Raw genomic sequence first — 26730 nt, 5'->3', positions numbered from 1 at the left:
GGGCATTGCAGAGTATTGTCAGGGCATTGCAGAGTATTGTCAGGGCATTGCAGAGTATTGTCAGGGCATTGCAGCAGGGCATTGCAGAGTATTGGCAGGGCATTGCAGAGTATTGGCAGGGCATTGCAGAGTATTGGCACTGCTGCCATCCGATCTCTCCCCTCCACTCTACAGATCAGTACACAGAGGGGAGAGAGGAACCGGCGTCATGACATGTCGGAGCGATCACGTGCTAAATGGCCGCCGGGTGTACCAAGATGGCTGCCGCTCCGGAGCTAGGCCGAAGCAACGGCCTTTCCTATGGCCGAGGCCACAGAGCGCTCCGTGGATCGTGGGTGTCCCGTACAGATCAACCTCCGCGGATCGGATCACGGATCGATGACGATCCGTTGCACCCCTAGAAGCAAACAACAAATAGGACAAAATAACAGAAAAAGGTCAGTGTGCATAACTATTCACCCCCCTAAAGTCAATACTTTGTAGAGCCACCTTTTGTGGCTTTCACAGCTCCAAGTCACTTTGGATAAGTCTCCATGAGTTTGCCACATCTTACCACTGGGATTTTTTCCCATTTCTCCTTGCAAAACTGCTCCAGCTCCTTTAAGTTGGATGGTTTGCGCTTGTGAACAGCAATCTTTAAGTCTGACCACAGATTTTCTTTTGGATTGAGGTCTGCACTTTGACTAGGCCATTCAAACACATTAACATGTTTCCCCTTAAACCACTCAAGTGTTGCTTTAGCAGTGTGTTTGGGGTCATTGTCCTGCTGGAAGGTGAACCTCCATAATAGCCTCAAATCACACACAGAGTGGTACAGGTTCTGCTCAAGAATTTGCCTGTATTTAGCACCACCCATCTTTCCCTAAACTCTGACCAGTTTCCCAGTCCAGACTGCTGAAAAACATCCCCACAGCATGATGCTGCCAGCACTATGTTTCACTGTGGGGATGGTGTTCTGTGGGTGATGTGATGTGTTGGGTTTGCGCCAGACATAGTGTTTTCTTTGATGGCCAAAAAGTTCAGTATTAGTCTCATCAGACCAGAGCACCTTCCTCCATACATTTTGGGAGTCTCCCACATGCCTTTTCGCAAACTCAAAACGTGCCATTTTGTTTTTTGCTGAAAGTAATGACTTTCTTCTGGCCACTCTGCCATAAAGCCCAACTCTATGGAGGGTACAGCTTATTGTTGTCCTATGTACAGATACTCCAGTCTCTGCTGTGGAACTCTGCAGCTCCTCCAGGGTTACCTTAGGTCTCTCTGCTGCCTCTCTGATTAATGCCCTCCTTGCCCGATCCGTGAGTATTGGTGTGCAGCCGTCTCTTGGCAGGTTTGCTGTTGTGCCATGTTCTTTCCATTTGGTTATGATAGATTTGATGGTGTATATTTGGATATTTTTTTATAACCTAACCCTGACTTGTACGTCTCAACCACATTGTCCCTTACTTGTTTGGAGAGTTCCTTGGTCTTCATGGCAGTGTTTGGTTAGTGGTGCCTCTTGCTTAGGTGTTTTAGCCTCTGGGGCCTTTCAAAAATGTGTGTATATGTAATGACAGATCATATGACACTTAGATTGCACACAGGTGGACATCATTTCACTAATTATGTGACTTCTGAAGGTAATTGGTTGCACCTGAGCTTTTTATGGGCTTCATAACAAAGGGGGTGAATACATACGCACATGCCAATTATCAGGTTTTTTTTTTTCAGAAAAATAGTTTTATGTATATATTTGTCTAATTTTACTTCACCAACTTAGACTTATGTGTTCTGATTAATCGCATACAATTCATATTACAAAAAACATTGAACTAAAGGTTGTAATGTAACAAAATAGGTAAAAAGCCAAGGGGTGTGAATACTTTTGCAAGGCACTGTACATTTACACAGGCCCTGATTTCCTTAATGCACTCTATGCATCCAGTTCTCCCCTCAGCCCCCTCTAAATACTTAACTGAGCCCAATCTCGATCCAGGTCTGTGCACAAGAACAGCGGTTTTTTTCAGCTCTCGCTCTCCTCACTACACAAAGAGGCAGCAGTGGGAGCCACTGGCTCCTGCTGCTGTCTTTTTTTACAGCCAGTGAGGAGGGAGCGGGGGAACAATTGGCATGCTATTGGGGCACTCGGCATGGGGGAGAAGCCAGGAGCACTTGCAGGGTACCTGAGAAGAGGAGGATTGTGGCTGCTCTGTGCAAAACCAGTACACAGATCAGGTAAGTATGACATGTTTGTTATTTATAAAAAAAATCCTTTAGAATCATTTTAAAGGTTTTCTTTGCAGAAGTTTTCTATAGGTGCTTTCACTTAATACCTATAGCAGTTTTCCAATGACAAAGCCTCTTTAGGAGCCGATAGTTTGGAAAAGAGGATATGCACGTTAAAGTATCCAAGGAGTTGTCGAAAGAGTGTGGGTTCAGTGTGGGTTGAGCAAATATTAAAGCAAACATGGCTTTGATCTTCTTTTAATGTTTTATTTTTCCCCTTTTTAGGAACAGTTTGAAGCACAAATAAAACAGGTCAAATGTGGGAATAAATTAGGCAACCTTCCTTCAATATTGGCTCCAAATCTGCCTCCTCCCCCCTCTGATGTAAGTGTCATTTACTGTTTACTAAGTGCAAAATTAAAAAACTCATGTCACTGACTTTTGCTAACAATGGTAGAGAAATAAATGCCTAGAGCTGGTCAAAAAGTTCAACACCAGACAAAATCTTTTTTCAACTATAGTTAAAACTTTATTTTACTTTGCAAAGGGTGGGGAAGTTTCAGTAACTCTGTCATGTTTTTATTACTGTCTGTTTCCCTGCACGCAAAGGCAAGTCACACTTTATGTCTTTGTGACTATGTGACCATTTTCATAGGGAAAGATTGCTGAGTTTTATCCTGGTTATTTTTTGTGGTTATATTTTAAAGTTGATCTCCAGGTTTTACTCAACTTTAAATAGTTAATTTGGACCAAGCTGTTCCAAACCACTTATTTAATTTACCAACAGTTGCAGTGGGAATGAGTACTATATAAACTGTATGTGGCCTCAGCTACACATACAGTATACAGCACTGTGTTCTAGCTGTGGGACATGAACTTGCTGCCTCACTCCGGAAACAAAATTGAGGCGGACTGAGAGCTGGAAACATCAGGTGCGGTGCCGACATTGCTGGACTCTGGGACAGGTAAGTGTCCTATTGTTAAAAGCCAGCAGCTGCAGTATGTGTAGCTGCTGGCTTTTCATTTTTTTGTGGGGGCGGAACACCGCTTTAACAAAATTGACACTTTGGTTAGAGATAAACAAACTGACCATTTCAAGAAAATATAACTGGTCAATGTAGGTCTTAAAATGGATATAAATCAATTATTTGTTTATTTTGCACTTGTTCTGTTGTGTTTACTTTTCTGTTTTCCACATTTTATATACCACAAAATAAGAATATCTTTAAAACATTGCCAGTTTAATGAAGTCTGCTTAGCATTTCGGTAACGAATATGACTTCATGCTGAAAAAAGAATATTACCGTTTGTATTACATTGTTTTTGTGCTCTCTGGATGGTTTATTCTTTTTACTTTTACAGCCTAACCTCATGCTACAGAAAATTGCATTTGCAACTCCTCCAATACCCAACCAAGGCCCAGCTGTTCCATTATCAGCATCAATACCATCTAAAGAACCTACATTCCAGCAGCCATTTCTGGGTCCAACATCATTCCTTTATCAGCGTCCACCTCCTTTGGCATTTCCTCCAGGGAACTTCTTGGGTCCCTTGCAGTCAGCTCCAAGGTTACCTGGTATATCTGACCTTCACAGCAGTAGTGATGTTCCAGGGCCCCCAAGTACAGACAAGCTAAACAAGATTCTGGAGAAGCTACAAGCCAGGTTCCCACAGTGCAACAAGTGAGTTGTTTGTTATTCCGTGACTAAGTGAAAAAGAAAATGTGCATCGATATAACATCACTCCCATTCACCTTTAGCAATTACAAGTATTATCAAATTAAGATTCCTAATGATACATTCTATTTTACCATGCACAAAAAATACTGTATATTACAATGTCATAAATACATTCTTGCATTCAAATACATTCTTGTATTCAAATAACCATAACACAAAAAATGGCTGGGAATTTATGAACAGTCTTTGTGCTTCTGCTTTTGTCATCACTATTAAAAACGTATTAAATGTGAAAAACCATTCTCCACCACATCAATGCCTTAATTGCTACATGCTTTACATGATTGGCCCTCTGAAAAGTGATCTGTGGTGAGTTTTTGTTTTTCCAGCCAAATCTGGATTTTCTATTGAGCCGAGTTTTTGGCTCACAGTTGAGGCAGCACCTTATTCACTTGAATGGGTAAAATTTGGTGGCAGTACTGCCTGCCAACTGGGACACTCAATATAATTTTTGCTGCATCCTGAAGCAAAACATGTCACCCACACTGCTACCCCCTCTGGCTGCCATTGCAGAGTTTAGGTGAGCGGACAAGGGGTGGTATAAATGCAGACCATCAACCTGTTTTTTTCCACCCCTCTGACACCCGCGTGATTGAGGCCTGAGACTGAACCCTGTATCAATGACCCCTATCAATATAGAACGTCTTCAAACACAGATGGTGTAATACAAACCCCACCAATGAAACTTAGAAAACAGAAGAGTGATGGCAGAAAAAAGACAAAGTGGTACATTAAGTCTGCCCGATTTTTGTTTACTTTTGTGTATGTATTTTTATTTGTTGGTGGTTAATATGCGTCTTCTCAGATTTTCTTCCTTTATGCCAGATTAGATACTCCAATATCCTTACAAACACATAAATGATATGTGTTCATTGTCTTCATTTTGTAAAACCATACCTTTATTAAAACCAATAAACATACTATAAGGAATTGTGAAAGGTACAAACATATTGCATGCATTACTATAACGGTGTCTGACCGTGTCACTTGCAATCACTTTTCTCCAGCACGTATTTCTTACAACTCCACTTCACTGCATAGTGAAAGCACTAACATCATCTAAAACATTTGGTCTGACTTTATCAAGCGCTAGATGTATGTGTCAAATATACATAGCTGTCTGTTATTTCCAGATGAACTATTTTATAACTATAGCCTCATTAATAACACATAAAAACTTATAATAAATATTCTCTCCCGCTAAACTTACAATTCTTACACATAATACGTATCATTCTACTGTATATCTCCTTAAACAAGAGTAATACTGTATATGCTCACCCTCTGGCTCTATTCTACACTCTCTAACTGGGATCTCTCTTCTGGCATCTTCTCCAACTCTCTAAAACATGCATTAGTCACCTCCATCCTTAAAAAGCCCTCACTGGACCTCACCAATCTTAACAACCTACGCCCCATCTCCTTACTCCCCTTTTTCTCCAGACTTTTTCAACATCTGGTCTACAACCAACTGAGCGACCATCTAACTGTGAACAAACTTCTTGATCCCCTTCAGTCCGGATTTTGCCCTCAACACTTCACAGAAACTGTTCTCCTTAAACTCACAAATGACCTACTAATGGCTAAAACCAACTGACACTATTCTGTATTGCTCGTCCTGGACCTCTCTGCTGCCTCTGACATAGTGGACCACCCCCACCCCATTAAAATACTCCATTCCTTTGGTCTCCGTGACTGTACTCTTTGCTGGTTCTCAGCCTACCTATCCCACAGCACCTTCAGTGTCACTTACAACTCTACTTCCTTCTCTTCTCTTCCTTTCTCCTTCGGGGTCCCCCAAGGTTCTGTTCTTGGACCTCTCTTATTCTCAATCTACACCTCCTCCCTGGGTCAGCTGATAGCCTTCCATGAGTTTCAATACCATTTCTACACCGATGACACCCAAATCTATCTCCTATACACCTCAGCTCACTCCATCAGTCTCCTCATGCATCACCAATTTACTAACAGGCATATCAGCCTGTAAATTCCACCATTTCCTCAAACTCAATCCATCCAAAACCAAGCTCATAATATTTCCTCCCCCAAGTGCCTCTTCACCTGATTTCTCCCCACACCCAATCACTGTCCACAGCTTACCGCCTCAACCTCCGCAACATCTCCAAGATACTCCCCTTCCTAACCAATGCCACCTCCCTGGTCATTGGCTTGCCTTTAAATAGGCTATCTCCCTGTAGTCCGTCATGAATGCTGCTGCCAGGTTCATCCACCTTACAAACTGCTCCATGTCTGCTAGCCCTCTCTGCCGCCACTGGCTTCTGCTCACCAAACAAATTAAATTCAAGATACTAACATTAACTTACAAAGCCGTACACAGCTTAGCCCCCAGCTACATCACTAACCTAGTCTTAAAATACAAACCTACTGTATATACTCGAGTATAAGCTGAGTTTTTCAGCCCATTTTTTTGGCTGAAAAACCCCCCCTCGGCTTATACTCGATTGAGCCGTACCTTCCATTAGTAAAACAGTGTGTGTAACAGCGTGTGTCTCCCGCTGTGTATGCAGTCTGTTCCGCTGTCCATTGTAAGAAAGCCCCGCCTTCTCCTCATCTCTGATAGATGGAACGCTGATACAGTTTCCCAGCATTGTATCAGTGTTCCTCTAGCATGGATGAGGAGGAGGCGGGGCTTTCTTTCAATGGACGGCGGAACAGACTGCATACACAGCGGGAGACAAGCTGCTATACACGCTGTTTTACTAATTGAAGGTACGGCTGCAGATTGACACAGTGACACTAGAGATGGGCACAGTGAGACTACAGATGGGCACAATTAAACTGCAAATGGGCACAGTGAGGCTGCAGATGGGCATTGTTTACCCAGTAGCTGCTGCATTTTCCCACCCTCGGCTTATACTCGAGTCAATATGTTTTCCCAGTTTGTTGTGGTAAAATTAGGTGCCTCAGCTTATATTCGGGTCAACCTATACTCAAGTTTATACGGTAATCATTCTCTTTGTTCTCCCCAAGAACTTTTGCTTTCTAGCTCCCTTGTCACCTCATCCCATGCTTGCATCCAGGACTTCTACAGAGTCTCTCCCATCATCTGGAACTCTCTTCCTCCAATCTGTCGGACTATCTCCTACTCTTTCCACTTTCAGATAATCCCTGAAAACTTATCTCTTCAGAGAAGCCTATCTGGCCCCCACCTAACAACTGTCCATTTTTCTTTATCGTACATTATGGGACACAGAGCCTTAAGTAATTACTTAATGGGTTGTAGGCCACCTTCAGGTGTTGACACTGGTAAACCAAATCAAAGGAAGTTTACTCCCCTATATATCCCCTCCTCCTTCCAGGAGTACATCAGTTTTTTCGCCAGTCTAAGGTGTTGGTCACGAGTTAAGAAGTGCTCTGAGGAGCTCCAGGAGGGATCCATGCTGGATTTAAATTCCTCCATAAAAAGAAGCCAGATCCATCCAGAAGTGCCACTGAGGCCTAAAATGGATGGTACCTGGGACCTCGTATCCGAAGCACGAGGTTTTGCCTGTAATGCCTCTCTTTGTAGGGCTGGACCCCAAGAACCCAGTGCTTAGGTCTTGTTACATTGCCTCAAGCTTCCTGATGGGGTGCTTATACAAGGCCCAAGGCAGTTGGACCCCGTTTTTACGGACCCAGTCCTTGAAGGTTTGCTGAACGTACCCCGCCATGATGGGTGAAAGTTGGATTTTCTGTTAATTCAGCAAAATCCTGCGGCGAAGACAAGGTAAGGGAAGGGAAGAAAACTTAGATATTAAAAACATCTATGCATTTTCTTTCATTTAAGGAAAAAATGTTGTCATGCCTTAAAATCTCCACTAGATGGAGTCTATGCACATACCGTACTCTGTTGTCTCACTGTTTGCTCAGTTCCGTGTCTGGCTGCACAGCTCGTGGAAGGAGATTTTGCAAGGTAAAAAATCAGCAAAAAATGTCTTTTGTCTTCCCCTTATGGGACCAGAGGGTTAGGGGGACAGCAGCGCTGTACCCCCACCGTGGGGGATGCGGAAGGTCCCGCTATTTTACAGCTAAAGTTTGCTACTGTGGCTGTATTTTTACACATGTCTGTGCCTCATTGCAGGAGTTATTCCCAGGGGAATAGTCTCTTCACCCCGACATATTTTGGGCTGTTTGTCAAAGATGGGGGACTCCGGACGTGGAACTTCTAGCATCCAGGTTCAACACAAAGTTGGTGAACTTTGTGGCCAGAACAAGGGATCCATTACCTTGCAGAACGGATGCGTTAGTGACCCCATGGGATCAGTTCTTACTGATCTATGCATCCCCTCCTATTCAGTTGCTGCCTCGACTTCTTTGCAGGATCAAGCTGGAAAGAAAGCCAATAATTCTGGTGGCACCAGCATGGCCCAGAAGGTCATGGTATGCAAAAATCATAAAGATGGCAGTGGAGGGCCCATGTTCCCTTCCACTACGGCCAGATCTGCACTCTCAGGGACCGATATTCCATCCTTCCTTACGGTCTCTAAATTTAACGGCTTGGCTATTGAAACCCACATTCTAAAGAAACGTGGGCTTTCCGGGTCAGTTATCATTACCCTGATTAATGCTAGGAAGCCAGTTTCCAGAACTATATATTATAGAGTCTGGAAGGCTTATGTTCCTGGTGTGAATCCAAGGGTTGGCACCCTTGGAGATATATCATAGGCAGAATTCTTGCCTTTCTACAATTAGGGATAGAAATTAAATTGGCCTTAAGTACTATTAAAGACCAAGTCTCAGCTTTATTGGTCTTATTTCAAAGACCACTTGCTACTCATTCTTTAGTCCGGGGCTTTATACAAGGGGTGATGCGGCTTAATCTGCCCGTCAAACCTCCCTTGAACCCTTGGGACTTAAATTTAGTTTTGTCTGTGTTACAAAAACAGCCATTTGAACCAATACAACAGATTCCCCTAGTCCTCCTGACAAGGAAGTTGGTGTTTTTGGTTGCTATATCCTCAGCAAGGAGGGTTTCAAAATAGGCTGTTCTTTCTTGTAAAGAGCCATATTTGATTTTTCATGAGGACAGAGTGGTGTTACGCTCTCGTCCAGGTTTTTTGCCAAAAGTAATTTCAGGTTTTTACCTGAACCAAGATATTGTCCTGCCATCGTTTTTACCAAAACCAGGTTCCAGGGAAGAAAGATCACTACATTGTCTTGATGTGGTGAGAGCAGTGAAGATCTATTTAAAGAAAACTGCTCAGATTTGTAAGACTGGTGTCTTATTTATTCTGCCGGAGGGTCCTAAAAAAGGACAGTTTCATTGTTGCTAAGTGGATTCGGCAAGTGATAATTAAAACTTATGATCTAAGGGGTAAGATTCCCCTGTTTCAAGTTAAGGCGCATTCTACAGGTCGGTTAGTGCTTCTTGGGCAGTGCGTCATCAGGCCTCCATGGCTCAGATCTGTAAGGCCGCAACTTGGTCTTCAGTGCATACATTCACAAAATTTTATCAGGTGGATGTAAGGAGGTATGAGGATATTGCCTTCGGCGCAATGTGCTGCAAGCAGCAGTATAGATCCTCGAGTCTGGGTGTACACTGTGGGTTGTTTTCTCCCACCCCTCATGTGGCATTGCTATGGGACATCCCATTAGGTAATTACCTAAGGCTGTGTGTCCCATGATGTACAATAAAAAGAATAGGATTTTTATTACAGCTTACCTGTAAAATCCTTTTCTTGGAGTACATCATGGGACACAGAGGACCCTCCCCTCCTTTTTGGGATACAAGTATATTGCGCTGCTACAAAAACTGATGTGCTTCTGGAAGGAGGAGGGGTTATATAGGGGAGTAAACTTCATTTGATTAGGTTTACCAGTGTCAACACCTGAAGGTGGCCTATAACCCATTAAGTAATTACTTAAGGCTCCGTGTCCCATGATGTACTCCAAGAAATGGATTTTACAGGAAAGCTGTAAAAAAAATCCTGTTATTTTCTCCATCAGCCCACCCCCCACAGTTATTACCTTTTGTATCTTTTGTCCCTCCCTCTTAGATTGTAAGCTCTAACGAGCAGGGCTCTCTGATTCCTACTGTATTAAATTGTATTGTAATTGTACTGTCTGCCTTTATGTTGTAAAGAGCTGTGTAAACTCTCGGCACTATATAAATCACTTATAACAATAATATATTTTCATCACATTAGGTAGTAGGGAATGCAGATTTTTTTTAGGGGGTTATTTCCTACATACTCACGAATTTGGTCTTATTAGTCAGCATACTGGATTGATCAAACTTATATATAGTATTTTTCTTTATCCTACATCACAGGACACAGAGCAGCCATAATAATTATTATGTGGGTTATGCGCCACCTATAGGTGATTGGACACTGGCAGATCAATCAGACAGGAAGTCCTCCCCTATATAACCCCTCCTACATAGGAAGTACAATGTTTTTTTGCCAGTGTCTGTAAGGTGGTGGTCACTGATGTGCTGCATGTGCTCTTCGAGCATACTGGGAGGTCCGGAATAGTTCTACTGGGAATCATGGACTTAAACCGGTTCCATTTGAAAAAGCTATCAGCCAAAATGAATGGTACCCAAACCTCATTGGATAGGAGAGAAGAATCTCTGAGGTCTGCCTGTAATGTAGCCTTACGACGCTGGACCCTGCGTAATGGAACCCTGTGCAGTGTTTGTTTTAACCAAGGTGCGCTTGCCAGCAGGGTGCTATACAGGTCTAGGGGAGTGGATCCAGATAATAAAGAGGGTACCCAGTCCTTGAAGTGACAAAACGCACCGTGATAGGTGAAGATTGGATACGATTCAGAGTCCTGCAGCAGGAATGGTAAGTCTACATTTGCAGTATCTACATAAAAAAAAAAAAAAAAAAAACATCCGACTGTCTGGTCTTTCTCCCGGTGGCCACTGGGGGCAGTGTGCTGTTGGTGGCCTGGTTGTGTGTCTCTCTCTAGACTAGAGGGCGCGGGGTCGCTCAGTATAGGAGCCACTGGAACAGGAAAAGTGCATTTCACAAATTGGAATTCGTTTAGTCATAATCAGCGAATTCCAGTTCGTTAAACGCGTTAATCTCTGCCAGGTCTGCATTGATATCATGATGCCTATGATGTTGTCTAATGATTTTTATCTTCAATAAAGTCTTCACTTTTGCTTCAAACCTGTGAGTGCAGTCAAACCTTTTCCTGTTCCAGTGGCTCCTATCCAAATTGCAGACTAGGATTGCTCTCACCTGGGGCGGCTTGACTTTGCTTTCTACCAGGTCACTCAGTATAGCCCACTCTTGTGCAGTGTAGACAGGAATTGGAAGAGCTGCCTTTTTTTGTTGTTGAAACATGGGCTGAAAGATCACAGAGGTTTCTAGAGACACAGAAACAGCTAATGGCTTCATAATGAAGTGTGAGTACTACCTATGGGAGAGATGCATGGCCAGACAGGACACAATAATATACTGCATTGATGCAAAATAAATAATTTGCATAAAGGCATACTTGTATACTTTGTTTTTAATCTGGGGGCTTGAACAACTGTTTGTTGTTACACCCCTGCATGGATATTAATGTACTTAAAGGAGTTGTGTCTCCAGAGTAGCTTGCATTTGATATGTGCAGGCTTACATTTAGGTTGCACTGAAGCAGCATAGACCCTGCATTCAGGATGCATTGGATGTGTTTGGCTAGTCCTGCAAAAACTAGTATTGGGCCAAATGCAGTCTTGAAGGTGCAGCATAATATGACATTTTTTGCATGCATACCTGTATAATTGCATATGAACTGCATGTGTATTTGCATATTTACATGTGTGTTTGCCTAGAACTGCATATTTAGATGTGTGTGCATTAGAACTGCATAATTACATGTGTGTTTGAATAAGAACTGCATATTTGCATGCGTGTTTGCTTAGCAACTACATATACAGTGGGGACGGAAAGTATTCAGACCCCCTTAAATTTTTCACTCTTTGTTATATTGCAGCCATTTGCTAAAATCATTTAAGTTCATTTTTTTTCCTCATTAATGTACACACAGAACCCCATATTGACAGAAAAACACAGAATTGTTGACATTTTTGCAGATTTATTAAAAAAGAAAAACTGAAATATCACATCACATCAAATATTCAGACCCTTTGCTCAGTATTTAGTAGAAGCACCCTTTTGATCTAATACAGCCATGAGTCTTTTTGGGAAAGATGCAACAAGTTTTTCACACCTGGATTTGGGGATCCTCTGCCATTCCTCCTTGCAGATCCTCTGCAGTTCTGTCAGGTTGGATGGTAAACGTTGGTGGACAGCCATTTTTAGGTCTTTCCAGAGATGCTCAATTGGGTTTAAGTCAAGGCTGGGCCATTCAAGAACAGACATGGAGTTGTTGTGAAGCCACTCCTTCGTTATTTTAGCTGTGTGCTTAAGGTCAATGTCTTGTTGGAAGGTAAACCTTCGGCCCAGTCTGAGGTCCTGAGCACTCTGGAGAAGGTTTTTGTCCAGGATATCCCTGTACTTGGCCGAATTCATCTTTCCCTCGATTGCAACCAGTCGTCCTGTCCCTGCAGCTGAAAAACACCCCCACAGCATGATGCTGCCACCACTATGCTTCACTGTTGGGACTGCATTGGACAGGTGATGATCAGTGCCTGGTTTTCTCCACACATACCGCTTAGAATTAAGGCCAAAAAGTTCTATCTTGGTCTCATCAGACCAGAGAATCTTATTTCTCACCATCTTGGAGTCCTTCAGGTGTTTTTTAGCAAACTCCATGCAGGCTTTCATGTGTCTTACACTTAGGAGAGGCTTCCATCGGGCCATTCTGCCATAAAGCCCCGACTGGTGGAGGGCTGCAGTGATGGTTGACTTTCTACAACTTTCTCCCATCTCCCGACTGCATCTCTGGAGCTCAGCCACAGTGATCTTTGGGTTCTTCTTTACCTCTCTCACCAAGGCTCTTCTCCCCCGATAGCTCAGTTTGGCTGGACGGCCAGCTCTAGAAAGGGTTCTGGTCATCCCAAACGTCTTCCATTTAAGGATTATGGAGGCCATTGTGCTCTTAGGAACCTTAAGAGAAATTTTTTTGTAACCTTGGACAGATTTGTGCCTTGCCACAATTCTGTCTCTGAGCTCTTCAGGCAGTTCCTTTGACCTCATGATTCTCATTTGCTCTGACATGCACAGTGAGCTGTAAGGTCTTATATAGACAGTTGTGTGGCTTTCCTAATCAAGTCCAATCAGTATAATCCAACACAGCTGGACTCAAATGAAGGTGTAGAACCATCTCAAGGATGATCAGAAGAAATGGACAGCACCTGAGTTAAATATATGAGTGTCACAGCAAAGGGTCTGAATACTTAGGACCATGTGATATTTCAGTTTTTCTTTTTTAATAAATCTGCAAAAATGTCAACGATTCTGTGTTTTTCTGTCAAAATGGGGTGCTGTGTGTACATTAATGAGGAAAAAAATGAACTTAAATGATTTTAGCAAATGGCTGTAATATAACAAAGAGTGAAAAATTTAAGGGGGCTTTCCGTCCCCACTGTATACATGCGTGTTTGCATAGAGCGGCATATTTGCATACGTGTTTGCATAGAACGGCATATTTACAGTCGTGTTTGCATAGCGTGGCATACTTACAGTCGTGTTTGCATAGAATGGCATATTTACATGAGTGTTTTCATAAGAACTGCAGATTTACATGCGTGTTTGCGTGAGAACTGCATATTACATGCCTGTTTGCGTGAGAACTGCATTTTACATGCCTGTTTGTGTGAGAACTGCATATTACATGCCTGTTTGCGTGAGAACATCATATTACATGCCTGTTTGCATAAGAACTGTATATTTACATGCCTGTTTTCATACAACTGCATATTTACATGCGACTGCATAGAACTGCATATTTACATGTGTGTTTGCATACTTACAGGCTTGTCTGCATAGATCTGCATATTTACAGGCGTGTCTGCATTCTCTCTGTTTGGAACATGAAGGTTCAAACATTGGATTGCCAGAGGGCTCTGTCCCTGGAGTATTGCATTGGCGGTTGATTGTTCAGGATCTGGAGAAGGGGAAATTTTCCTTTCAGTTATATGAAAGATAATAACCACTGATGCCAGTCTCTCCAGTTGGGGGACTGGTTTGGTGGAGGTGACTACAGTTCATGGGACTTGGTCTCCCCAGGAGAGCATACTGCCCGTCAATTTCTTGGATCTTTGGACGGTACACCTTGGTTATTGGACGAACCAGTTGCACAGGTTTGTGGTCAGTGTTCAGTCCAACAGTGCCACTGCAGTGGCATATATCAACCACCAGAGTTGCACCAGGAGTCGAGCAGCTCAGGAAGGTGAACCACATTCTGTCTGGGGCAGAATAGCATGTGACATCTGTCGGCAGTACATATTCCAGATATAGAAACTGGTAGGGGTTTTCCCAGTCATCAGCGACTAATACCGGGACGGTGGTCCCTGCATCCAGAGACGTTCTCTGCAATCTGCCAGGGTTGGGGAACTCTGCAGGTGGATCTACTGGATTCCAGGTTCTATATCAAATCAGACAGGTTGGGTCCAGGACGAGAGTCCCACTAGCAATAGGGCTAGATATACTGGTAACACCTTAGGGACCAGTTTTCCCTACTCTAAGCCTTCCCCCTGATTTAACTACTGCCGCTTCTTTTGCGAAGAATCCAGGAGGTGGGAACACTGATAATAGTGTTAGCTGGCCTAGCCCAGGAGGACTTGGTACACCGACCTAGTGTATCTTTTGGGGGACGCTCCTCGGATACGTCTGGTCCAGCCAGACCTAATGAGCTTGAGTCCTGTTATCTCTGTGTTGTTGAGTGCTAGGAGAATTGGCTTCAGGGAGCTTTACAGGACTTGGAAATCTTATATTCCTGGTGTAAAGCCAGGAAGTCGCACCCGCAGTAATATGGGAGTGGGGGATTTTTTTTCCTTTCTCCAGTCGGGAGGGGAAATGAGATACTTTCAAGGCTGCTACATGGTCTTTGGTTCATATATTCACAGGGTTTTACCAGATGGATATCAGAGCCACAGAGGATACTGCCCTGGCCACAGTATGTTACGGGTGGCAGAATAGGTCCTTCTTAGGTGGCAGTTTCTGTGATCGTGTCTCCTATATTGCTTTGGAACGTCCCACATAGTAATTACTACGGCTGCTCTGTGTCCTGTGATGTAGAATAATGAAAATTGGATTTTTCCTACATACTTACCTGTAAAATCAATTTTTTGAAGTACATCACAAGACACAGAGGTCCCTCCCCTCTTTGTGGGAATTTTTTGCTTGCTACTAAACTGAGGTACTTCCTGTGTATGAGGGGTTATGTAGGGGAGGACTTCCTGTCTGATTGATCTGCCATTGTCCATTCACCTATAGGGGCACATAACCCACATAGTAATTACTATGGCTGCTATGTGTCCTGTGATGTACTCCAAGAAATGGATTTTAAAGGCAAATATGTAGGAAAAATCCAATTTATTGCTGTGGTACTGATAAGCACCAAGCAGTACCTAGTCTTTATGATGAAGCTTAGTATTATCAGCTGTACATTTACAGTAGTTAATAAAACCCAAGCTGCAGTAGACTAGACACCACTGAGTGGCGCTCATTGGTACCACTTACTTGACTTAAAAAAAAAATATTATTTGTACTGTATATAACAAAAGTATGCATGCCTATTAATATTATTACAGACTTTAAAGTAATTAAAGATTATCTTCAGGCAACACATACAATGAATCAGTAGCTTGTCAATGTCATACATGTCTGTCTATCTGTCATTGGAGAATAAAAGGTTTCAATTACTAAGCTCTCTTTTTGAGAATTCAGTTAGAAGCAGCAGGGAAACTAGCATCTTAAAATGAAGGCAAGGAATAGCAGTCGGTTTCCTTTTTTCATGGCAGAGTTAAGCTGTATACACACTGGGGGTTATTTACTAAAGGCAAATCCACTTTGCACTACAAGTGCAAAGTGCACTTGAAATTGCACTGAAAGTGCACTTGGAAGTGCAGTCGCTGTAGATCCGAGGGGTACATGCAAGGAAAATAAAAAACAGCATTTTGGCTTGCACATGATTGGATGATAAAATCGGCAGAGCTTCCCCTCATTTCAGATCTGCCCCTTTAGATTTCCAGCGACTGCACTTGCAAGTGCACTTTCGGGGCAATTGCAAATGCATTTTGCATGTGTAGTTTGCAATTGTAGTGCAAAGTGAATTTGCCTTTTGTAAATAACCCCCTAAACACAACTTTTGTTCAATTTCCTTTAGATTTACCTTCAACTATGTAGTGCAAGGGCCTGCCTGATTGCATACAAATTAGAAGTGTTTAGGTTTGACCTCATATTATATGGTTTTGGTAAATCTAAAGGAAAACATCTAAAGAAAATTGTATAATGTGTATCCAGCTTCAGTCTAAATGTTTAGCGTGGGGTTTTCTTTTCATATTGTTTTATTTTAAGAACTAACAAAATAAATGAAGAAGTCTTCCTGTTTAAAGCAGGTAAATATGAAGATTGTATGTGGATACTTTTTTTTTTTTTTTTTTAATGCCAGCCAGCAGATGGAGCCATAGGTTCCTTTTTAACAAGTTTTTCAGGCTATCCTTACCTGCTTTTTTGAAAAAAAGCTTGTTGATTACTTAAAGGGGTTGTAAAGTTATTTATTTTTTTTTTTTAAAATAACAAACATGTTATACTTACCTTCACTGTGCAGCTCGTTCTGCACAGAGTGGCCCCGAACCTGGTCTTCTGGGGTCCCTCGGCGGCTGTTTCAGCTCCTCCCCGCAAGCATTTACCACCTTTATGCGAGCTTCCCTCGCACGGTGGTGAGTGCTTGCGGGCGCGCTCCCGTGATACAGCCGGTGGCTATAGCCGCTCGCTGTATCACTCGGCCCCGCCCCCCGGCGCACCGCGTCATCGGATGTGATTGACAGCAGCGCGAGCCAATGGCTGCGCTGCTTTCAATCCAGGCTGAGCTGCAATGAAGCTGACGAGGACGAGCAGCGAAGATTCGAGGCATCAGGTAAGTAAAACGGGGGGCCTGGGGGCGGCGGTACTGTCAAAAGTTTTTTCACCTTAATGCATAGAATGCATTAAGGTGAAAAAATTTTTACCTTTACAACCCCTTTAACCCTATAGCTAAAATGTACACACACTTGTTCAGACAGACCTTTATCAAGTTTCAACTTTGATATGTAATATTGTGTGCCTGGTCTTTTTAAGGGCACAGTTGACTGACATTTTGCAACAAGTTAAGATGAAACGCGGAACACTTGCTGGCCTTACTGTGGAAGAACTGTGCCAACTTGTAGCTACACAGCTGCATGAGCCACTACTAAGGGAAGCTTCAAATCCAGCTCTTAAAGTGACACAGGTCAGTTTTATGTCAGGTTGTAAAGTTAGACCAGTTTAGAATATAATTTAGTTGACATATGAATAATAATATACTTATGTTATTACTACTGCCTTTAGGCCCCTTTCACACTGGGGCGGTTTGCAGGCGTTATTGCGCTAAAAATAGCGCCTGCAAACCGCCCCTAAACAGCCTCCGCTGTTTGTTCAGTGTGAAAGCCCGAGGGCTTTCACACTGAAGCGGTGCGCTGGCAGGAGAAGAAAAAATCTCCTGTCAGCCGCATCTTTGGAGCGGTGAAGGAGCGGTGTATTCACCGCTCCTAAACCGCTCCTGCCCATTGAAATCAATGGGACAGCGTGGCTATACCGCGGCTATAGCCGCGCTATACGAGGGGTTTTAACCCTTTTTCGGCTGCCAGCGGGGGGGTTAAAACCGCACCGCTAGCGGCCGAATACTGCGGTAACACAGCGCTAAAAATAGCGCTGTTTTACCGCCGACGCCCCCTGCCTCCCCAGTGTGAAAGGGGCCTTACTATAATGAAACAGTGGGGTTGATTTGCTAAAACTGGAAAGTGAAAAATCTGGTGCAGCTGTGCATAAAAACCAATGGGCTTCTGGGTGTTATTGTCAAAGCTTAATTGAACAAGTTGAAGTTAGAAACCGATTGGCACCAGATTTTGCACTCTCCAGTTTTAGTAAATCAACCACAGTAAGATGTCAGATAAGGTCTAATAAGGTTTCTCCGAATATCTCACCATTTAGGCTTCCACCAGGTCATGCATCTGACTGGGTACAGATAGGGTACATTTGGATATGTTCACTGTGATGTGGCTTGTTAATGAATGTGCATAAGACAGCCTATTCGTTCCACAATGCAATGGAAATCAGATCTGCGCTATTTTTTTCTTATGCGTCGGGGTATCATTCAAAATGAATGGAGCTGCACCGTTTAAAGCACACATTATTAATGGTAATTTTAAAATGCACATTTTACAATTGGATACTGTCGTGTAACAATGGTAATTGGCCCTGAAAATTGCAAATGCAGAAGATTCATTCAGGCAGTTCAGGCAATAATTCAATAATTTTTTTTAAAGAATACATTTTAAAACATTTTCACTTTTTTAGTCCATCTAAGCAAATACAGCATTCTAGCAAAAAACCTTTTACGTTTCTATTCTCCTTCCTTGTTAGCTGTCCTCAAGGTCCCACCAGTTCACATATTTTTGCTTGTTTTAAATCTTAGTCCAAACGTGAGGATGACCTGAGCATACTGCATTTTGTTTTTTGTTTTTTTATTAATAATTATATTATGCCTGCAGTTTACACTTATTTTCTGTGCAGTGCACTAGGACATATCCTGTTGAAATAGTGTGCAATGACATAGTAAGGAGTAATATAGTACTTTGCATGTTTTAATGTTATTTGACAGCCTATTGGACATGGTAGACCCCAGTACCAGAACACACAACGAGCTGCACCATTCTTGTCATCAGCTACAGGAGCATATGCAGTACGTCCGCAGGTGAGTTCGGTAGAACTTGTGATCCAGGTATATATGTTGAATACACAGTCTAAGCATAATACTTCTTTTTTCAGTTGTGTCTAATCTGTCAAAAGAATGTACAGCCCCATGACCTGCAGCCTATGTCTTGTAATCATGTCATGCACGTAGAGGTAAGTGTGATTACTATAAAGGGAATTTTATGTTTACCAGGTTAAACTCTAGTCATAGTAGTGTTTTAATAGTAGTGATAGAAAATCCTCTCCATTGAACACTGCAATAAAAACCTTTCTATTCAAAACTAAACAAATAATTTTTCTTAAGTTTGAGCATTAAAGTGTGTTTCCACTTTTGCAGTCAAATTTGAGAAAACCCCCTTTTAAATGTTTGTGTTCCCATTCACACAGCATGCCTAAATTTCTTTTTTAAACATTTCTCGCCTTTTAGATGTTTTTGTATTTTTTTTTTTTTTTTTGCATTTGTATTAAAATGCACATTTTAGAGCTGAAGATTGATTAAAACCCCAAACCTTATATATATTCTGAAAACATGGACCCTGGGGAATGAAATGACGGTAGTTGCATTTCTTTAATGTTACACCATTTTAGTGAAACGGTTTACCAAACACATATTTTATATAGTAAATAATACACTAAAGTTAATTTCTTAGCTGTACATCAGGACACAGAGTAATTTATATTAATGACTACCTGTGTTACACTGCGGCCTTCAGGTAAATGGACATTGGACAAAAAAAGTGCAGGAATTCCCAGCTCAAGTATAACCCCTCCCAGCTCAGCTAAACCTCAGTTTTTTGCTGGTGCCCTTAGGTGATGGATGTGCCTACACATGTCTCACTGAATGCATTTTATTGGGTTTTACTCTCATTTTCATGGCCTATTCTGGGCACCCCTGCTGGGGAAGGGAAAGGCTTTATCTGCATCCTCTTGATTCAAGGTATTTGATTGTTAGAAAAGTGGAAAATCATTTTCTTGGAGTAAATCACAGGACATAGGGATCCCTTCCTGCTTTGTGTTCACTGCTTGCTACAAATTCAAGGTTTACCTGAGCTGGGTTGGGAATTCCTGTCTCTTTTTTTTTTTTTTTTTGCCAGTGTCCATTTATCTGAAGGTGGCAGCATAACCCAAGTAGTCAAGTAAATGAAGTACCCTGTGTGCTGTGATGTACTACAAACGGTACACCAGAAATTATAATTTTAGTGCACACAAATGCACTATATCACTCATTTTTGCAAAATATACCATTTGAGGTTGTGTGCTCTATATAGAGACCCAACAACAAACACCAGAAAAGACCCAGTGCTCCCAGTAATGTAACATACTTGGACAGATGCACCCCCTTTCTTTTTCTGTTATGCAAGTCGTTGTAAGCACAGGCAATGAGGGATGTGGCTGTTACTCAGCTCTTCCAGCAAGAGAATTAAAGAGGAAGTAAACCCTGTAAGTTTTTTCTTATTTTTTTAATAGAATGATCCTGCAATGTATCCCCTTTTTTTAACATTTTGTTTTTTCCTGGTATTGGCAGCGCCATCTTAACTAATGCTTAATGAATCTTTTGTGGGCGTCATTTCAGCCCTTACTTTGTTTTCCTGTCCAAGTCTAAACCAAGCCTCTATCTCAATTGTCATTACTACAGCAACCGAGCTAAGCCATTAATCACAGCAAATCACACTCTGTGCTGCTCTGGTTCTCTCCCCATGTCAGTCACAAGGGGGAGAAGCAGGAATGAGATATTCAGAGCAGCATCGCAAGACTTTCCTCTGTGCCGTTCTGAGAGGAAGCTTGTCAATCCTAATATCACGGCATGCAGGGGATTTAGATAGTGTGCTGTTAATGAAAATACCTACTGCACAATCGTGCCTGACGTCACTTTTGATTGTATGGCGACTTCTATGCAAATGAACACAATAAGTACACTTTCACAGGCAGCAATCAGCTGCCTGTGCTATGTAGATTACTAAGAGATAAAGTTATTTTGAAGGGTTTACAACCACTTTAACATAAGAGCTGGAACCAGTGGTATGTTATTTCTTTTTGTGTGGTTTAACTGTAAAGTGTTTTATATTTTAATGCCTTTTATTTGTATTTCTTACTCTCATGAATCATATTTATCATTCCACAGTGCAATCGATTCTGGGCGATAACCAACAAAAACAATTCCTGCCCCTTCTGCCCGAGCCAAAGATGACCTCAGTAGTTATGGAAGCCTAGCGATGCTGCTGTACAGGGCATTGCTTAACAAATAGCCTTCTTTCAAAAGCTAAACTTTTTTAAGCTCACACAAAAATAAATGGTGTTTAAAAAAAATCTGCTTTGTCTTTTGTTTTCAAACCATCACTTGAGGTCAGCATGAGTTCAGTGTACTTTTATTTTTGGTGGGCTTGTGAACAAAGTTGAACAGTTTAAAACAGAAATCCATTAACTGCTATAATATATGCATTCACATGTGAGATTTTTCTGATTCAAAGTGTAAAGGCAAGACAAGAGCATATGAAATGGGAATGTACAGGAAAAAGGGGAAGGGGTTTAAAGGCCCCTTTAGCTAATTTTTCCACATGGGAAAGCAGCAGCTAGGCAGGTTTTAATGTTCCCCCATTGTGTCAACTGCATGAGGTTGAGGGGAGCTGTGTGACTGATAGGTGGGGACCCGTGAAATTGAAGTCACATGACCATAGAAACTTCTGGAAGCCCCTGGAGCCCCTATAAAAGGGGGGTTCCGATGAAGGTCAGCTGTGGCAGAGCTCTGCAAAAGGGCTATAATACAAGGGTTCTCCGCCGGGACAACTGAGGCGACATAAAGACCCTACTGCGCCAGCTTCTAGAATGGGTGGAAGTCGAAGGAGGGGAAGGATGGATACACCGGTGCCTCGTCTTACCTTCTGGAGCAGCGACGGTGGACGAAGAGGACGAAGCGGCTGGCAGTGGAGTATCCGGAGCAAGAAGGGCGCTGAGGGATCCCGGCGAAGGCAACATCACAGAGGAAGGAGCCAGGTGCCGTTTCCAGTTCCGCTGCGTCAAGAGCCAGAGGGAGGAGCCGTGGATGTCAGTGGGTCAGCAAGTCAAGGAGGCCGTACAGCCCGCAAGCATCGGGGAGTAGAGAAGCGGCAGTGAGGGCGGAGACTCCACGGGCACGTACGCCCGGTGATGATGTCACCAGAGGAGGAGCGAGGAGGCGGATACCTGTGAGAGTGGAGGCAGAGCGTAGAGGAAGGTCTCCCAGGCAACCTAGAATGCCGGAGCTCAGGGTTGTCAGAGGCAATGAGGCAGATGTCTCACTCAACAGCCACCGGATAGAAGAGAGCACTAGTGGCTCCATTATGTTGCTAGCAGAGCACAGCACAGCCTTCCTGAATAATCTGTAGGCAGAGGCTGCTTATGTTGAGCCTGCGGGGCTGAGTGAGTGTATGACTTCTAATGTATTTAATATTTTATCTGATTCTTTAGCACAAATTCCTTCAACATTGGCTTACATGAAGAAGAGAGCGGAGGCTTCACAAGTAAAGCAGAATCAAGATATTGCTGCTGTATGGTCAGTGCCAGAGCATTCAGAAAATCAGGGTGCTAGTTCTCCTTTACATATCACTAAGCAGGTGGTGTATAAAGGAAAGGGAATGACGAATATATATGGCATATCCGAAATTTCGATTAAATAGAGTATGCCTTGCCTACCTTCTCTGCTGGGTTTTCATTTATCTAGTGGGATAAAGGAAAAGATTTGGAATGATGAATTCCTAAATTTACTATCCTTGCTTCCTTCCAGCAAGGAATTTCTGAGGCAAGACAGAGAAAAGCATGATGATGACAGAAGAAGGCCTGTGGCCAGGTCATTTAACAATTGGCTACAGGTCTTCTGTATGTATGCAAGTGTTATGTGTGAGAAATATCCAGAAAACAGGGACAAAACCTCTAAGTGTAAGCAGAGCTGTGTAATCCTCAGGACTAGATGGAAATACAAATCAGTTTGCAGGCAAAACAGCTCTCATAATACAGTATGTATTTCAGATGTGTATTAGGTGTTGATAGAGCGGTACAGATTTATAATGTCGCTTAGATTTTATATCACTGTTTGTAGCCCCATTAGGACTCATTCACACTTGCTTTAGGCTCTGAAGAGAGAGACATATTTTGAGAGCATTCGACAAGCACCTCCTGCTTTAACCCCTTCAACCCCACACTAGCACACCACCATAGCTTGCACGGCACGTGGTTGCATCGCACATGCAGAGCGGCTCTATTCATTTGAATTGGTCATGCTCAGTGGATGCTACGCCCACTGAAAGTGACAAGGTATAATTCCTGCTGCAGCTGCGAAGCAGAGGATCGCGACCGCAGCATATGTTTACCCCAGTTTCTGCCTCTGCAGTTTAGGAGGGAGCAGATGATGTTAGGCTTTGTGTTTATTAAAGTCCTTGCGGTAAAACTAACCACAGAGAATAGGTCTGCTTCCGTTGAGATTTTAGCACAAATCTTGGCACAAACCCTCAATGTTATGCTTTGCGTCTATCTATTAAAGTCCTTGCGGTAAAACCAAGGAAGCTTAGACTTCTGTAGTGTATCAGTGCTTTACTAAACAGGAAAAACTGCACATACAACTGTAGAATACACAATACAACACAACTCATAGCTTACAAAAATATGCCTACAAATATAAACATGTATAATATGTATGCATTAAGTAAACTAAACAGTTACTCAACTTGGGGGTCAAGATGTAATATCCTTCATGGTTTCTTGCTCAGTCCAACTTAAAATGTCTCCAAAGTTTTAAGAGCTCCTGGCATCCATGTCTTCCTCTTTGTCCTTCCAAACACATCTCTTCCAAACACATGTTTCTTTCAAAAGCTCCCCAAGCCCCTCCCGCCGACTTCCTGCATACACCAACTTCCTCTGCTCAGCTCCAAAACCTATCCAACTGGTTTATTTACATATTAACGAAGGGGAAGAGCCTCTGTAAACATATGCTCTTTAACCACTTCAGCCCCGGAAAAATGTACCCCCTTCCTGACCAGAGCACTTTTTACGATTCGACACTGAGTCGCTTTAACTGACAATTGCGCGGTCATGCAACAGTGTACCCAAACAAAATTGCCATCCTTTTTTCCCACAAATAGAGCTTTCTTTTGGTGGTATTTGATCGCCTCTGCGGTTTTTATTGTTTGCGCTATAAACAAAAAAAGAACGACAATTTTGAAAAAAACACATTATTTTTTACTTTTTGCTATAATAAATATCCCCCAAAAATATATCAAAAACAATTTTATTCCTCAGTTTAGGCCAATATGTATTCTTCTACATATTTTTGGTAAAAAAAATTGCAATAAGCGTATATTGATTGGTTTGCGCAATAGTTATAGCGTTTACAAATAGGGGATAGATTTATAGCATTTTTATTTTTTTTACTAGCAATGGCAGCGATCTGCGATTTTTATCGTGACTGCGACATTATGGCGGACACATCGGACAATTTTTACACATTTTTGGAACCATTGCCATTAATACAGCGATCAGTGTGATTTAAAAATGCATTGATTACTGTAAAAATGTCACTGGCAGTGAAGGGGTTAACACTAGGGGGCGGTGAAGGGGTAACTATGTTCCCTGGGAGGGAATTCTAACTGAAGGGGGAGGGACTAACTACAGGAAGTGACAGATCGTGGTTCCTAGCTCATAGGAACACACGATCTGTCAGAACAGAACAGGGAAGTGTGTGTTTACACACACTCGTCCCTGTTCTGTGTCTCCAGCTCACAATTGCTCTTGGCCGGTGGTCATCGCGACCGTCGGCCACGAGCATCGGCACCCCCGCTGTGCAATAAAGTTACTATACAAATGACCATAGCAACACATAGCATAGCATAATATAGGAAACTTCAACATCTTCAACATCTCTGAAAGCCTTTTGTCCAGGAAAGGGCATAATAAACCCCCGTATTGTAAATGGGAGGAAAAAATTCCCTTTGACCCCCGTATCTTCTGGACGGTCAGACTTTTGTTTTATTGTCCCTGGAAGGCTGCACCATTACTTTTGAGCAGGGTTAACAATGTCTTTGGCAGTTTGTGTAAAGAAAGTCCCAGATGAAAGTCTCTTGTCTTCTTGGTCATAAACAAATTCTCAGATGAAAGTCCACTCCAATTCAGCCACCATCAGGAAATCATCCGCATCTTCCTCAGGCTCTCTTCTGGTTTGCCTCCTCCCATCTAGCATGGTCATCTGCTCTGCCTGCTCCACCTCTTGATGCTCAGTACCTGAAAAGAATAAGAGAAAAAGCAGATTATATGTTCCTTCCAACTGTGCCAAAAAGCTCACTGCTCACATTTCTCCATCTGCCCATTTCTTTTATTTATTTATTTAAATATTCTTTATTATTTTCTCAATTACAAAGCATACATTTAGAGTTTTTACATCAACATATTAATACAAAATGTCAACTTTCTCTTAACTTATAAACCACCTTCCTTTGCACCCAACCAACAGTCTAGTAAATACCACATTTTCCCTCTGTACTGTCATATTTATAGCCTTAACCCATTCTTCGGATGTCGGAGGCCGCCTCGTTGATTGCCAATTTTGCGCGATTCATTTTCTCGCTTGAAATAGGCACCTTAGTACTACTAGTGCTTGCTGGCTCTCCACATTCCTCCATATATCCCAACAAACATACTCTGTCTTCTAATTCCAGTGTAGTCCCAAAGGTTATATTTATGGTTTCGAGTATCTCTGCCCAATACCTAAACAATCTTGGGCATCTCCACATCATATTTATAAGATCCCCTGTCTCTTGGCACCTAGGGCACTTAGCGTCTGATCTCACATGGCCAAACATAAACAGCCTCTTAGGGGTGTAGTAGGCTCTATGTACCAAGAACAACACTTTCTGTGAAGGGGAAACTGACACCAAAGGACCCAGTTCTAATCAATTCCTCCACTGTTCCGTTGTTATTTCCCCCAAATGATCTTCCCATCTTTCCTTATTTTTAGCGGACCTTGCCCCAGCAATAATTCTACTGTATATCTGCGCATATAAGTCTGAGATAAGTCCTTTGGATATTCCTGACTTGATTTACCTTTGAAGAAGGGGGCCTTACTCCATTCCACTGCTTGTGTTTTAAACTGAGCATGCAAGGCATGTCTGATTTGAAGGTACCTGTAAAATGAGTGGTTTGGTATACCATACTCTCTCTTTAATTCTGCAAATGTTTTCAGAGTACTACCCACATACAGTTGGGCCAGTCATCCTATACCCTGCTTTTCCCATTCATTGATCTTCCCCATGGGCAATAGTTCTTGCAGATGTTTGTTGTTCCAGAGGGGGGCGTATTCTGTTACCCCCTTATACCCCATTACTGTCTTGGCTACCTGCCATAAATTTATAGCCAGCTTTAATGTAGGGCTCCTAAGGGGAAAAGAATCCACTTCCAATGCTTCTATTACATTGTTATGTGGGGCTCCCAGTAGCATCATTCTGTCGCTGGCATTCCCCCCTCCCGGTGTGATACATCCCCCCAAATACTGCAGCTGGGCGGCTAAAAATAGCTCTGAGGGTGTGGGACAGCCATTCCTCCCTCATTTGTTGCTAACTGCAACGTTTGCAAACTAATCCTGGCCTCCCCCTTCTTCCAGATTAATTCCCTGAAGAGGGATTCTATTTTTTTAAACCATTCCTTTCCTATCCAGACTGGGGAGTTATGCAGCATATACAGTAATTGTGGCATCCAGATCATTTTAACCAAATTGCTTCGTCCCGCCACAGACAAGGGAAGTTGACACCAGATGTCACTTTTCTGCTTATATTTAAGCAGAAGTGGGATTAAATTACCACTAATGTATTGGTTTGGGTCCTTCGTTAACCATATGCCTAAATACCATGTTTATCGGCGTATAACACATACTTTTTTCCCCTATTTAGAGGGAAAATCGCGGGTGCGTGCTATAAGCCGACAGCGTA

The 26730-nt window shown here is 42.5% G+C and overlaps 1 protein-coding gene across 2 annotated transcripts in view; it reads left to right on the top strand.

Moving 5' to 3' along the window:
- Positions 1-21089, top strand: part of RNF214 (ring finger protein 214) — a 120880-nt gene extending 99791 nt beyond the window's left edge. The window contains exons 9-14 of one of the 2 annotated variants that reach the window (XM_073602370.1): positions 2491-2589; positions 3568-3887; positions 17132-17282; positions 18693-18785; positions 18860-18937; positions 20907-21089. In XM_073602370.1, the coding sequence (XP_073458471.1) occupies positions 2491-2589; positions 3568-3887; positions 17132-17282; positions 18693-18785; positions 18860-18937; positions 20907-20972 (807 nt within the window). In that variant the 3' untranslated portion in view covers positions 20973-21089. The remainder of the gene's footprint in view (positions 1-2490; positions 2590-3567; positions 3888-17131; positions 17283-18692; positions 18786-18859; positions 18938-20906) is intronic. The other variant, XM_073602369.1, reaches the window with a different exon arrangement.
- The last annotated feature ends 5641 nt before the right edge of the window (positions 21090-26730 follow it).

The sequence above is a fragment of the Aquarana catesbeiana genome, linkage group LG10, assembly GCF_042186555.1.
Source record: "Aquarana catesbeiana isolate 2022-GZ linkage group LG10, ASM4218655v1, whole genome shotgun sequence".
Classification (NCBI taxonomy): Eukaryota; Metazoa; Chordata; class Amphibia; order Anura; family Ranidae; genus Aquarana; species Aquarana catesbeiana.
Note: the sequence above shows the minus strand (reverse complement) of the source record. Positions and strands in the feature narration are given on the sequence as shown.